This window comes from Thamnophis elegans, chromosome Z (assembly GCF_009769535.1).
Source record: "Thamnophis elegans isolate rThaEle1 chromosome Z, rThaEle1.pri, whole genome shotgun sequence".
Taxonomy (NCBI): Eukaryota; Metazoa; Chordata; class Lepidosauria; order Squamata; family Colubridae; genus Thamnophis; species Thamnophis elegans.
Genome location: NC_045558.1, coordinates 134,093,525 through 134,109,583, shown reverse-complemented (window position 1 = coordinate 134,109,583; position 16,059 = coordinate 134,093,525). Strand labels below are relative to the sequence as shown.

Here is a 16,059-nt window from a genome sequence, read left to right as displayed (position 1 = left end):
TCTCTACGAGAGGGACTCCTCCCTCCGGGCCCAGCCAGGTTTCAGTAATACATGCCAGGTCTGCCCTCTCGTCTAAAATTAAGTCCCGGACGAGAGGAGCCTTGTGAACCACAGACTTGGCATTTAGCGACAGCAGCCTGAGACCAGGGTCCTGATTACTTGCGCCATCTGGCCTCGGAGTGGGACTCATAGGGCCGGAAGGAGGGATCTCTGTAACGTAGCGAACCCTCCTTCCCTGGTAATGGCCAGCCCTAAAGTCCCCGCCATATCTGCCCCTCCCTGTTACGACCGTAATGCTCCGACCCTCTCCCGTGTCTCTGGTCCCCTCAACCACCCCCGTGCCCCCCGCATTCCCCGGCAGGTCCTCCGAATCATACATACTCATGCACTCACCCAGGCAATCCCCACGTAGCAGTTAAAAACACAAAAATTACAACAATAATAATAGTAAAAAGTGGGACATTCATTCATCCCATACATATCCCATGCATATCCCGTACAAAAAGAAAGAAGAAAAGACGAAAGAAAAGGAAGAAAAAGAAGATAAATTGCGCAGTTGATTAAAAGTGCAAGATCAGATAACATAACTGGCTCTCAGCGTTCAGGATGGTTAGAATAGCTGGAGACCAGTTGAAGTTCAAGTAAGATATATGGAGGAGTGTCTTATATCCCCCTCTTCTTCTGTAAGTTTGAAAAGGTCCAACAAGGCCGGAACAGTCCAAGATGGCAAAGGGCTTTCTTGTGCAGGCACTGTCCAGGGCAATGCCACAAGGGTAGTAACAGATAGTAATAGTGGCAATAGTCAGAGCCAGGTGGAGGTGTGCCAGCAAGCCTAGGAATCCAAAGGCCGTGGCAAGAAGAGGCCGGATGTTAAAATGCCACAATGAAGAGTAGTCCAGTGCCAGGCAGAAAACACAGGGGGAAGCTTCGCAGCCGTGGGGACAGGCAAAGATGGAGTCGCCTCTGAGGAGCCACCTGACCAAACAAGAGCGGGGGAGGGGGGGCAATGGCAGGGCGAAAACGAGGCCGAACAAGGAGGAGAGCCATCCGGAGGGACTGCCGCGGCACCAGGCAAAGCCAGCCGCCCAACTTTCTCAGTCCCAACAATAATTCTGTCCATCTACTCTCTCTCCGAAGCAATAGTAGCCAGGCAAAGCCCCCAGGAGGTACAGCCAGCACTCTCACCCTCAGCAATATTCTTATCTGTCCGCTCTCTCTCCGGGATGATGGCGGCCGAGCAGAGCCCCCAGGAAGCGCAGCCAACAGTCCCAACGATTCCTCCGTCCGTCCGCTCACACTCCGGGGCGATGGCAAACAAACAAAGTCCCCAGGAGGTGCAGCCAGCAGAACAAGGACACCGAAGCCGTTGGAGAATGCTGAAGGACGCCGCCACCAAAGGAAAACGCCGAAGCACGCTACCGCCGCTCCCAGCGTGGCATCACCTCCCCCACCGCCGAGCAGCACAGGCAGCACACAGACCTCCGGCGTTTGAGCAAACCGGGGCCGCCCGAAAACGGCGGCCCCCGCAAAGGTCTGGCCTCTTCGGATCCCCCAGACTCCGGGCATCCCTGAGGACCCCTTCACAGAAGGTGCAAGTTGATATTTTGGGGTTTCCAGCGTTTTTCCGTCTAAGTTAGCGCGGAGAAGAACACCTAGCAGCCATCTCTAATCTCGCACATGCGCAGCCCTTGTGCCAATATGACATCTCTAATCAAATGGAACTTTGAGGAAACTCAAGCTTTGGAGTCTTCTTCTATTAGGGGTGTTACTTGTAACCCTGACACATGAATTTCCTTGTCGAGGAATGCGTTCTGGAGCATAATGATTTATTTATGGTGGTTCAACATCAGTTTTTACAGCAACTAACTATTGGTAGCCCTCAGAGTACAACCGTCATGGCTATTCTACTATGCATTTTCTATTGTGGGGAAATAGGAGGAGGGATTGTAGGAGTGAGATGTGATGTAGCCATAACAACATTCTTTCTAGGAAGCCAAGGTCATCCTTTGTCTTTTCACCTCTGCACCTGACCGGAACTGGATGCGTGGAACTGCCAGCATGGGAGTGGAAGATTGGACTATGTGATGGGACTTGTGGATGTAGGGGCAGGATCTTGAACTTTCAACTGGGTGGAAAACACAGGAAGCTTTCAGATTCGGGTTTTCCACAGATGTGCCAGCATGTCTCTCTTAATAAATTGGAACTTTGAGGAATACATTTTCTTGGACTCTGATTTAATTTTGGATGATATTTGGAACCCTGACAACCTGCCAATTTTGGACATACTGCACAGGCAGTCCTCAGCTTACAACAGTAATGACCATTCAAAGTTACAAAAGCACTGAAAAAAGTGACTTATGGCTGTTTTACACTGTTACGACCTTTGATCATATGTTCATGTGATCAAAATTCAGATGGTTCATCCTTATGACCGTTGCTGTGTCCCAAAGTGATACAATCCCCTTTTGCGACCTTCTGACAAGCCAGGTCCATGGGGAAGCCAGGTTCCCTTAACAACAAGGTAACTTACTTATCCACTGCAGTGATTCACTGCAGTAATTCACTTAACAACTGAGGCAAGAAAGGTCATAAAATGGAGCAAAATTCACAATGAATGTCTCACTTAACAACAGAAAAGTTGGGCTCAACTGTGGTCGTAAGTCAAGAAGTGCCTATCAAAATGGTCACCAATCAGGTCAGTCTCATGACCGACCCCTTTTTGCAGTGGTTGTTGTTCTGGCCCCCATCTTGTCTGTTCAGAAACGAAAGCAAACAGAATGTTCAAAGCAATGTTTTTATCAGTCCCAGCTCTTGCTGGCTGCGAGCCCCAAAATAAACACAGATAAATGCTCTGGCAAAAGTCCTAACTCATAAACTGCTACAAAACAGGATTATATAAATCAAATCACTTATCCAAGTGTTTTTCTCAATGGAAAACAGGATTATATAAATCAAGTCACTTATTCAAGTGCTTTTCTCGATGCTTGCACACGAACGGAGAATGTTGACTAAAACAGAAATGGAACGTTGACATCTGCAACCAGGGCGTGGCACCATCAGTCTTTTATCTGCAGGAGGAGATCCTAACGAGCAACAGCTGCTCGTTATCATCTTCTGTGAGTCCTCAATTGTTCCTTACATTGGTCAGCCCTTCTCCTGCGTGCATCCCAAACAACTCACAGGAGGTTTCTGTGTCAGCCTCTCTCACTAATCTAAGACTCAGTCATTACCTGGGACCAACTAGTCTCTCTGAGCCCTGCTCGGAGTCAGAACCCTGTCCAGGACCCTCCGCCTCCTCCAGGCCTGACTCATAGGGCCCCCCACTGTCAGAGTCTAATAGCAGCTCCAAAGGCTCCTGCCGAGCCACAACAGGTTGTTATGTGAATACTAAAGTCATTAAGTAAACTCATGGTTCACCATAGGCCTGGCTTTGCTGAAAATTGGAAATCACTGCCAGCTTTCAGCAAAAACTATCATAAAACACTTGGATTGCTATAAACAGGTAGAGGATAATTAATTAGATCAATAACTAATTGTTCTCTTCAATTGTTATGTCTGAACTTTCAAGCTAGTCTATTGTTGAAAATAATTGTGCCCCAGTTGAATTTCTGAAGATCATAATTGCCTTTCTCCTAAGTTAGCAATATTCTAAAATAATACTCAATGGAATTTGATGGAACACTCAACATCATTCCTTTCCCCAATGCTGGATAATGAAGACATTGTGTTCAATAAACACACAACATTTAAAAGATGTCATGGGAGAAATATAGCAATGTTGCAGCAGGATACATGAGTGTCTAATTCTCCATTCCAAACAGAGAGTCCATATCTTCAAAGAATCCATAATATCTCCATAATATACTGCATCTTCTGTAGACGAGAAAGGAAGAGAACATCTAATCCGAATTAAGAAGGAATCAATGCAATATCTTACAAAACTAGAACACAGAAGCTTACCACAAGCCAACAATTCACAACAGCTGATCTCATTTTTGGAATTTCTGAAATCTTATTTTGTGATTGTGAAAATGCAGTCTGCTTTTCATAAAATGCCCAAGAGCAGTTGAACGGCATGTTATAAAGCTAAACATCGGAAACTACTAAGTAAATGGAATGGTCTCCTTGTTGCTATTAGTTGCGAAGTTGTCTCCGACCCATCACGACCCCAAGGACAACGTTCCTCCAGGTCTTCCTGTCCTCTACCATTCTCTGGATTCCATTGAAGTTCACGCCGGCTGCTTCAGTGACTCCATCCAGCCACCTCATTCTCTGTTGTCCCCTTCTTCTTTTGCCATCAATCGTTCCCAGCATTAGGACTCCCGTGAGTCCTTCCTTCTCATTAGGTGGCCAAAGTGTTTGAGTTTTATCTTCAGGATCTGGCCTTCTAAAGAGCAGTCGGGGTTGATCTCCTTTAGGACTGACCGGTTTGATCGCCTTGCAGTCCAAGGGACTCACAGGAGTGTTCTCCAACACTCATGGTCTCCTTAGTATTGTGTTATGACCAATGATTGATTGTTATAATTTACGATTAAAATGATTGGAATATCACTTATTCGTATCTTCTGCAGACCATATCTAGTCAAAAAACACAACATTATGGTAAGGCAAATAGTAATAGATGCCAGATACTTTCCAAATTTGTAGATATTCAGGGGTGCCAAAGAGAATTTGCTAAATAAGTTTCACTTCAAGATATTTTCCTAGAAGCATCCGTTTCTTAGCTAAAGGATCTGCTCACAATTTTGGTAGTTAGATGATAGAGAGATAGGAAATAAAAAGTAAAAATAATAGGTCTCTGTCCAATACATTGAATATTGATTTAACATTTTTCTAAACATAAACCCCCCATAACATATGACAGAAAGAGGGTAATGTAACGTTGTTTTATAGATCTGCATAGTAAGTAAATTCAAGTCCTACAAAATGCACAGAACCGGTTAGGGATGTCTATCCAATAGGAAATATCTCCAGACAACTGGCCTCTTAGTGTAGCTCATTCAGCCAAGACATCAAGGATATAGAAGAATAACTGACACATGGAATGTCCAAACCAATCAGCTCCACATGACTTTATCCTTTCTGGATTTCCATATCCAGAAGGGTTCAAGCTACCCTTGCTGCTGTTCTTCTCCATCATGTTTGCTCTCACCCTTACTGGAAATTCTCTAATTATCTTGGTGGTGATCTCTGACCTTCAGCTGCACAAGCCCATGTACTGGTTCCTCTGTCATCTCTCCGTCCTGGACATGGCCTTCTCAGCCGTGGTGGTTCCCAAAGTGATTGCAGGGTTCACTTCCAGTGGGAAAGTCATCTCCTTTGCCGGTTGCGTTACACAGGTATTGTTTCTGAACTCTTTTGGATGTGCAGAATCTTTTCTTTACACCTTGATGGCTTATGACCGCTTCTTGGCCATTTGTAAACCACTCCACTATACCAACATCATGAGTTGGAAGGTCTGTCTCATTCTCTCCTTGGGTACCATAATTGGAGGCAGCCTCAACTCTTCATTTCTGACATCACTCACCTTTCATTTGCCTTATGGAGAGAACAACTATATTGACTATGTTTTCTGTGATGTTCCATCCATTCTGAAGCTGGCTTGTGTTGATGTAAAATTCAGTGGATTGATGATCATCGTTGACATGGGTTTCATTGGAATGGCCTGCTTTGTCCTCATCCTGGCATCTTATGCTTACATCGTTGCAGCCATTTTGAAAATTAGTAGCAGTGAAGGACGACACAGAGCCTTCTCTACTTGCACTGCCCATCTAACTGTGGTGTTCATATACTACCTGCCTTTGTTTTATCGTTATTTGAGGCCAGATTCTCATGACTCCATGGATAGTGTGGTAAGCATGTTCTACACCACCATCACCCCATTGTTGAATCCATTGATATATACACTTAGGAACAAGGAGATGAAAACTGCTCTGGTGAAACTCTGTAGTGGGAATCCAGAATAGACAATATGAAGTACGTCTACCTTTTATGTTTTGTAAAGAAACATGGTGCATTCTTAAGTTTAATGGTCTGTAGAGATTCTCAGTCACCCAGATCATGGTTGTCCCAAAAGTGGTTTTTTTTTTTGTCCAGGAGGCACAGGACTTTCTTGTTTTTTTTTTCTTTTGAGGACATTTTGCTTCTCATCCAAGAAGCTTCTTCAGGTCTGACACGACAGTGAGGAATTGAAGGATTTATATTCCTGGCAGACAGCTGTTCATTGGCATCCTTTTAGACAGTCATTGAGGCTGCTTGGAGGTTTATCAGTGTCCATGGGGTCACCTGAGTAGTGCTCCTGGTTCCTGTAGTCTGCATTTTTTCCTCTTGAAAACCATCCCTACTCTCACACCATTCAAAAGATGTTCATCCCAAATTGTATAGCTAAAGGTCTGTAGAGGTTCTCAGTCATCCAGTCATCCATGGTTGTTCCAAAGGTCCTCTTTTAGGAGGCAACTGGACTTTCTTAGTTTTTCTTTTATCAGGTTTACACCATCATTTCAGGATGGAAAACTGAGGTATTTTATGGATCTATTGAAAGTTGACCACTCTTAAAGTATGGATATAGCTAGTCAAATTTCATAGAAAGCCACAAGGAGCTCATGGGAAGTTTGGGGATGTGTCTTGCACTGTGTCCTAGTTAATCTAGGAGTTGAAGATGATCTGCTTAGAAGTGTAAAGAATCAGTATCGTAAGTTGGATCAATGGTCCTTCCACCTGCAGGTGCTTTCAAGAGAAAGCTTGAGCAGATGCTCAGGAAAGCACCTGAGATTTGAGCCATTTTGAAGGAAGCCTAAAGTTTAAAAAGCAACCATTCCCTTTAGATGCTGCTGTCTTCTTCTCCTAGGGAAGTTCTCATCCAACCAGACCTTGAAAAAGAGTGGTTGACAAAGTTCTTTTTCAGCCAGCTTCTGTCTGCCAGCTACGGTCTTTGACACCGAAGCAGAAGAATTCCATCAAATCAACCTCTCCACTCTATCTCATTAGACTGTTTGACATTCCACACTGTCTCCTACAAGGCCTGTGTGAATAGCTTTCTACACATAGGGTTAGAAATACAAAAAGAAATGAGCATTATTTCTTTAGCAAGGAAAATAAAGCAGTAAAGGTTAACTTGATTACTTTATTTAAAGAGGAGAATAGGTTCTTATTTTGGGTATCCCTTCTGGAATTTGTGCTTGTGGAGAAAAAAAAATGGAACTTTGATCTTTGTTTTGTTGGTTAGAAATATTTGATGTTATGGAAATGGCTAGTTATATATTAATGTGTAAAAGCAAAACCTTGAGGTTGGGGTGTATTTATCTTGTGCTTTAGAGCCGAGGTGGCGCAGTGGTTAGAGTGCAGTACTGCAGGCCACTTCAGCTGACTGCTATCTGCAGTTCGGTGGTTCAAATCTCACCGGCTCAAGGTTGACTCAGCCTTCCATCCTTCCGAGGTGGGTGAAATGAGGACTCAGATTGTGGGGGCAATATGCTGACTCTGTAAACGCTCAGAGAGGGCTGAAATCCCTATGAAGCGGTATATAAGTCTAACTGCTATTGCTTTTGCTATTGTGCTGTGCCAGGAAGTAATGCCATATTTTCGTTCTTTTTATCTTTTCCCTTGTATCTCACACACCCTTTCCCTTGTTCCTTTTCCCTCCCTTAATTTTCTATTTTCTGTTGTTCTTTCTATTTTATGTAATAAAAAATAAAAAAGTTAAAGCAAAAAACCCCATTTTTTTAGATTTTTAAAAAATAAACACAATTAATATTTAGATGTATGTTATCTTTCCTTCTCTGTTCCAACCTGCCTTGAAGACCTATATACTGCACGAGTCAAAAAGAGGGATGTGAAAATATTTACAGACCCCTCCAATCCTGGACATCAATTGTTTCAACCCCTACCCTCAAAACAACGCTATAGAGCACTGCACACCAGACCAACTAGAGACAAGGACGGTTTTTTCCCCAAAACACCATCACTCTGCTAAACAAATAATTCCATCAACACTGTCAAACTGTTGACTAAGTCTGCGTTACTATTACTACTAATCTTCTCATTGTTCCTATCACCCATCTCCTCCCACTTATGACTGTATGACTGAAACTCTGTTGCTTGTATCCTTACAATTTATATTGATATTGATTGTTTCCGGATTGCTTATTTGTACCCTGTGACTATCATTGTGTTGTACCTTATGATTCATGATGAATGTACCTTGTCTTTTTCTGTACATTGAGAGCATCTGCACCAAAGACAAATTCCTTGTGTGTCCAATCACACTTGGCCAATAAAGAATTCTATTCTATTCTATTCTATTCTATTCTATTCTATTCTATTCTATTCTATTCTATTCTATTCTATTGAATTCTTTCCTGGGTCTGCTGAAATTTTCTATTGAGCACTTTTAAAGTATGGATATACTGAAGGGGGCATTCACCACTGGAGATGACTGACAGGGTAAGAAAACCTTATCCCCATCCTGTCCATCTCTCAGTTTTAGTTTGAGTATAGTTTTTAATATTTTAATCTATGCAGTTTTAATGTTTTTATACTTTAATTATGTTTTTACTTGTTTTACAGCCTGTAAGCTGCCCAGAGTCACCTTGTAGAGGAAATGGGAGGCATAAAAATTAGAGACAGCTAGATAAATAGATGATAGATGATAGATAGATAGATAGATAGATAGATAGATAGATAGATAGATAGATAGATAGATAGATAGATAGATAGAGAGATAGATAGATACATAGATAGATAGATAGATAGATAGATAGATAGATAGATAGATAGATAGATAGATAGATAGATAGATAGATAGATGATAAATGATTGAAAGATAGATAGACAGACAGACAGATACCCTGTTTCCCTAAAAATAAGAATTCCCAAGATAAAAAGCCCAATTGGGCTTTTGAGTGTATGCACTAAAATAAGCCCTTCCCAAAAAATATTGCAACACAGTGGCAGCCACGAGGTGGCCCCATGTGCTCTACATGGGGCTGCCCTTGAAGAGCATTAGGCGACTTCAGCTGGTCCAGAATGCGGCCGCGCGAGCGATCGTGGGTACACCTCGGTTCACCCACGTAACACCTATCCTCCGCGAGCTGCACTGGCTGCCTGTTAATCTCCGGGTGCGATTCAAGGTGCTACTTATCACCTACAAAGCCCTTCATGGTACTGGACCTGGGTACTTGAGAGACCGCCTACTGCCAATTACCTTCACTAGACCGATACGATCGCATAGATTAGGCCTCCTCCGAATTCCATCATCTAGCCAGTGTAGACTGGCAACTACCCAGAGGAGAGCCTTCTCGGTGGCTGCTCCGACCCTCTGGAACAAACTCCCCATGGAGATTCGGACCCTCACTACCCTCCAGTCCTTCTGTGCCGCCTTAAAGATCTGGCTGTCCCGGCTGGCCTGGGGTTAAGACTCTAACCCCACTCGAATTGTGTGACTGTTGTGCTTTTTTAATATGTTGTATTGTCTGTATGTTGGAAACTGTTTATCCTTCCCCCCCCCCTTTTTTTGAACTGTGAGCCGCCCTGAGTCCCCCCAGGGAAAAGGGCGGCATACAAATAAAGGGAAAATGAAAAAAATGAAATGAACACACTTGCCATCTCCTGCACCTCAAAAATAACAAGACATTTCCCCAAAATAAGGTCAAGCGCTTATTCTGGGGGGGGGGGGTCAAAAGAAAATAAGACACTGTCTTATTTTCAGGAAAACATGGTAGATAGGTAGGTAGGAAGATAGATAGATAGATAGATAGATAGATAGATAGATAGATAGATAGATAGATGGATGGATGGATGGATGGATGGATGGATGGATGGATGGATGGATGGATGGATGGATGGATGGATGATGCGTGGGTGGGCAGACAGACAGATCATTTAGACATATATATATATATATATATATATATATATATATATATATATATATATATGATTGATATGTATAAAAGAAATATATGTACACATAGATTTATATAAGATGTATTGTATATACATTAGTACATTAATAGAGTAATATGTATAAAGAAGGCATAAATACATAGTATGTATGGACATAAGAGGGATTGTAGGTAAATTAATATATTAATATATTAATAGACTATTATGTATAAAATAAATATATGTACACAGCAGTGGTGGGATTCAAATAATTTACTAACCAGTTCTCTGCCCTAATGACCAGCTGGATAGGCTGGGCTCGGTGGTCATGTGATCATGTAAGCATGGCCAAGTCAATGTCACTCAGGTCGATGGGCACTTCACCTTAGTTGTTACAATGGTAATAAGGGTTAACTGGAGAGGTAGTTTCTGTAAGCAGGGCAATAAAGATTAGGCTAGAAACAACCCCAGAATGTTTCCTTCCTGCCTTCCTTACAGGATTAGCCCTGTAAAGTGGGAAAAAACAAAATATTTCTTCCAACAACCGTTTCTCCGAATTGCTTAGATGATAATTGTATTAAAAAACTGGGGGAAAAAAACAGTTCAATATTTTTTTTAATTTTTTTTTTTTTAAGTGTAGACAAATAGCTCCTTTCATACAAACTAGGCCAGGGGTGTGAAACTCAATGCCTAGGGGCCGGATCTGCCTGCAGGGTGCTTAGATCTGGACCAGCCTGCCGTCTAAACACCTGCTTCTCACCCAAGAAACCTCTTCAGCTTCTCCCTACCATCCAGTTAGAATCGAAGAAGCTTCTTGGATAAGAAGTGAGATGCCTTCAAAGGAAAAAAACCCAGAAAGCCCAGTTGCCCCTTGAAAAAGCACCTTTGTATCTCAACCACGATACTCTTACAATAATGCTAGTATTTTTCTGAGGAGCGAAATGTGTTGAAATAGACTGTAGTTCTGCATACTCTTGTCAAGGGTGCAGAGATCTGCATGCAGCCGTCACATATGGAAAATTATGTCAAGAATTCTATCAAGGAAAACAACAGCCAAGATTTTATTTTCCATATTAACTTTCCTTGAGAAGTAATTGAGTAATATATTCTGATGTTCTTCTAAATTGTCATTTGGACCATGATTGGATCATGGGATGGACATGTAGGTGCTGGGCAGGGACTTGAACTTTCTTTTGGGTGGGGAAAACATGGGAACTTTCAGATTCAAGTTTTCCCAGATGTGCCAATATGACATCTCTAATCAAATGGAACTTTGAGGAAACTCAAGCTTTGGAGTCTTCTTCCATTAGGGGTGTTACTTGGAACCATGACACATGAATTTCCTTATAGAGGAATGCGTTCTGGAGCATAATGATTTATTTTTGGTGGTTCAACATCAGTTTTTACAGCAACTAACTATTGGTAGCCCTCAGAGTACAACCGTCATGGCTATTCTACTATGCATTTTCTATTGTGGGGAAATAGGAGGAGGGATTGTAGGAGTGAGATGTGATGTAGCCATAGCAACATTCTTTCTAGGAAGCCAAGGTCATCCTTTGTCTTTTCACCTCTGCACCTGACCGGAACTAGATGGGTAGAACTGCCAGCATGGGAGTGGAAGATTGGACTATGTGATGGACTTGTGGGTGTAGGGGCAAGATCTTGAGCTTTCAACTGGGTGGAAAACCCAGGAAGGTTTCAGATTCGGGTTTGAACTGAATTGAATTGAATTGAATTTATTATATTTCTATGCTGCCCTTTTCCCCAAAGGTGACTCAGGGTGGCTCACAATCCAAGTCAAGGAGGGGGGTACAAATAAGGAATAAAAAAGATGAACAGAACAATACACAATTTAAAAGGACACAACAACCATACCATTCGAGGGGAGACAAAAGCTCATTAGCCCCAGGCCTGTCAGAACAACCAGGTTTTAAGGGCTTTGTGGAAGGCCTGGAGGGTGGTGAGGGTTCGAATGTCCACGGGAAGCTCGTTCCAGAGGTCCGGAGCAGCCACAGAGAAGGCTCTCCTCCGGGTGATCGCCAGTCAGCATTGGCCGGCAGATGGAATTCGGAGGAGGCTTAATCTGTGGGATCTGATCGGTCTATTGGAGGTAATTGGCAGCAGGTGGTCTCTCAAGTACCCAGGTCCAATACCATGAAGGGCTTTATAAGTGACGACTAGCGCCTTGAAGAGTATCCGAAGACCAATAGGCAGCCAGTGCAGCTCGCGAAGGATAGGTGTAACGTGGGTGAACCGAGGTGCACCCACGATCGCTCGCGCGGCTGCATTCTGGACAAGCTGAAGTCTCTGAATGCTCTTCAAGGGCTGCCCCATGTAGAGCACATTGCAGTAGTCTAGTCTTGAGGTCACAAGGCCATGAGTGACTGTTGTGAGGGCCTCCCGGTTCAGGTAGGGACGCAACTGGTGCACCAGGCGAACCTGGGCAAATGCCCCCCTGGTCACAGCCGACAAGTGGTGTTCAAAAGTCAGCTGTGGGTCCAGGAGGACTCCCAAATTGCGAACCCTGTCTGAGGGGCATACTGTTTGACCCCCCCAGCCTGAGAGATGGAAAACCTGGCCAATTAGTGGGAGGGAAACACACCAGCCACTCGGTCTTATCCGGATTGAGCAAGCTTGTTAACCCCCTCAAGGCACTGGCACATCACGTCAACCACTTCACTGAGTTGGCACGGGGCGGACAGATACAACTGTGTATCGTCCACATACTGATGGTATTTTATCCCATGCCGTCGAATGATCTCACCCAGCGGCTTCATGTAGATATTAAACAGGAGGGGGGACAGGACTGAACCCTGCGGCACCCCATAATTCAGGGGCCTAGGGGTCGATCTCTGCCCTCCGACCAACACTGACTGCGACCTGTCTGAGAGATAAGAGGAGAACCACTGTAGGACAGTGCCTCCCACCCCCACCTCCCACAGTCATCGCAGAAGGATACCATGGTCGATGGTATCGAAGGCCGCTGAGAGGTCAAGGAGCACTAGGACGGAGGGATGACCCCCCCATCCCTGGCTCTCCAGAGATCATTGGTCAGCGCGACCAAAGCGGTTTCCGTGCTGTAGCAAGGCCTAAATCCCGACTGAAAGGGATCTAGATAATCAGTTTCCTCCAAGGACCGCCGGAACTGAAAGGCCACCACTTTCTCAACAACCTTCCCCACAAAGGGGAGGTTGGAGACTTGACGATAGTTATTTAAAACAGCTAGAAGCCAAGGATGGCTTCTTCAGAAGGGGTCTCACCACCGCTGCCTTTAAAGTGGGGGGAAAGAACCACTCCCGAAGGGAGGTGGTAACAACCACCTGGATCCAGCCCCGTGTCACCTCCCTGCTGTTAGCAACCAGCCAGGAGGGGCACGGGTCCAGCACACATGTGGAGGCACTTACGGCTCCCATGGCCTTGTCCACTTCCTCAGGGGTAACAACTTGAAAATCAATCCAGTGATGTCTATCCAGATTCTCCCCTGGTGCCTCGGCTGGCTTTGCGCAATTGGAGTCCAGGTCCGCCCAAAGCCGAGCAACTTTATCTGCGAGAAATTGGATGTATTCCTCAGCTCTGCCTTGCAAAGGGTTGCTCATATCCCTCCTGTTCAGGAGGGAACGGGTTATCCTGAACAAGGCGGCTGGGCGCGACTCAGCAGAAGCTATCAGAGAGGCAATACATGTTCTTTTTGTCGTCCTAATTGCCCGAAGGTAGACTCTGATGCTGGATGTTAAAAGTGCTCGGTCTGACTCAGACTTACTGGATCTCCATCGTTGCTCTAGGCATCTCTTTCGGCGCTTCATCTCCCGGAGTTCCTCAGTAAACCAAGGAGCCCTCCTGGATCCACTGCCTCAGATTGGCCATAAAGGTGCAATCCGGTTAAGAGCCTCTGCCGCTGTTGAATTCCAGGCAGCAACCAGAGTCTCCGCTGGACTGCGGGCGAGGGTATCAGGAACAACACCAAGCTCCGTCTGAAAGCCCAAAGGGTCCATAAGGTGCCTGGGGTGGAACCACCTAATCGGTTCCTCCTCCCTACAGTGTGGGTTTGGTCTCCGAAAGTCAAGCCTCAGTAGGTAGTGGTCCGATCATGACAGGGGTAAGATCTCACTACCCCTCAAACCAAGATCACAACTCCACTGCTCCGAGAGGAATATGAGGTCGAGCGTGTTACCTGCCAAGTGAGTTGGGCCCCGAATTACTTGGGCCAAGCCCATGGCCATCATGGAAGCCATGAACTCCTGCACTCCATCAGAGTGTTAGCCGAGCGAAGGCAAATTGAAGTCCCCCAGAACCATAAGCCTGGGGAACTCAATTGCCAGCTCAGCTACTGACTCGAGGAGCAAGGGGAAGGCTGCTGCAACACTGTTGGGAGGCAGGTATGTTAACAGCAAGCCCACTTGACCCTTGAGGTCCAACTTCGCCAGCAAGGACTCACACACGACAAGCTCCGGAGCAGGGAACCTATGAGGAGCTAGAGACTCTCGGATAACAATAGCCACACCCCCACCCCTTGGCTGGGATCACGGCTGATGAAGCACCTGAAAACCCTCTGGGCACATCTCCAGGAGGGGGACCCCTCCCTCTGGGCCCAGCCAGGTTTCAGTAATACATGCCAGGTCTGCCCCCTCGTCTAAAATTAGATCCCGGACGAGGGGAGCCTTGTGAACTACAGACCTGGCATTTAGCGACAGCAGCCTGAGACCAGGGTCCTGATTACTCATGCCATCTGGCCTTGGAGTGGGACTCATAGGGCCGGAAGGAGGGATCTCTGTGACGTAATGAGCCCTCCTTCCCCGGTAATGGCCAGCCCTAAACTCCCCGCCATATCTGCCCCTCCCTATTAAGACCGTAATGTTCCGGCCCACTCCCATGTCCGTGGTCCCTCCACCCACCCCCATAGCCCCTGCATTTCCCGACAGGCCCTTCAAATCAGTCATCCTGAGATTGGGAATAGGCCCAGATCCCCCAACACGTCTGCGAAGCACTCAGTGTGGGGGAACCCAGTTCCCATCCCAATCCTCGCTTACACACCCAAGCACTCACTCACTCACACCCCCACAAAAATTTAAAAATACAACAATATAATATAAAAGGAGAATTACACAAGTTAAAAAGTGGGATCATTCACTTACAATCATACACATCCACACTACTTACAGAGAAAATTGCACAGGTATAAAAGATGATAAAATAAGCGAACAAATCTGTACATAGAGACATAAAGTCCATAGAGCGACAGCACAATAGACCGGTCAAAGCCGGCACGATATGAGGGAGCTAAAGTGACCTCTTTCTCTAAAGGTCTGGTATAGGAGAAGTAATAGTCGAGATGGCTAGGATAAAGTTCCTGAGGTAGTAGTGGACGATGATAGCCACGGTAATAGACGCAGTCCGGGGGGAGAGATGCAGAACTAAAAGTCCAACAGGCTAAGTCCATAAAGATGAAACGTAATTGGAGGAGCCAGCTAGGGTAGATGATAAGGATGGTAAACAGAGAAGCCCCCCCCCCCAGCCACAGAGAAGGGCAAACAGGGGGGGCCTTGCACGCCCAATAAGATGGAAAGACGGCTGTTGCAGATTGAAAGGCACTGGGTGGGGGGAAGGTTCAGGAGGGAAGTAATGGCGGCTATAAACTAGGGTTTTCCACAGATGTGCCAACATGTCTCTCTTAATAAATTGGAACTTTGAGGAATACATTTTCTTGGACTCTGATTTAATTTTGGATGACATTTGGAACCCTGACAACCTGCCAATTTTGGACATACTGCACAGGCAGTCCTCAGCTTACAACAGTAATGACCATTCAAAGTTACAAAAGCACTGAAAAAAGTGACTTATGGCCGTTTTACACTGTTATGACCATTGATCATATGTTCATGTGATCAAAATTCAGATGGTTCATCCTTATGACCATTGCTGTGTCCCAAAGTGATACAATCTCCTTTTGCGACCTTCTGACAAGCCAGGTCCATGGGGAAGCCAGGTTTCCTTAACAACAAGGTAACTTACTTATCCACTGCAGTGATTCACTGCAGTAATTCACTTAACAACTGAGGCAAGAAAGGTCATAAAATGGAGCAAAATTCACAATGAATGTCTCACTTAACAACAGAAAAGTTGGGCGTAACTGTGGTCGTAAGTCAAGGAGTGCCTATCAAAATGGTCACCAATCAGGTC

General features: G+C 45.0%; 1 protein-coding gene across 1 annotated transcript; it reads left to right on the top strand.

Annotated features, from left to right (window-relative positions):
* The first annotated feature begins 5,039 nt into the window (after positions 1 to 5,039).
* LOC116521871 (olfactory receptor 10G6-like) lies at positions 5,040 to 5,966 on the top strand. Its single transcript, XM_032236519.1, has one exon. It carries the CDS (start codon positions 5,040 to 5,042, stop codon positions 5,964 to 5,966), a length of 927 nt encoding a protein of 308 aa, XP_032092410.1.
* The last annotated feature ends 10,093 nt before the right edge of the window (positions 5,967 to 16,059 follow it).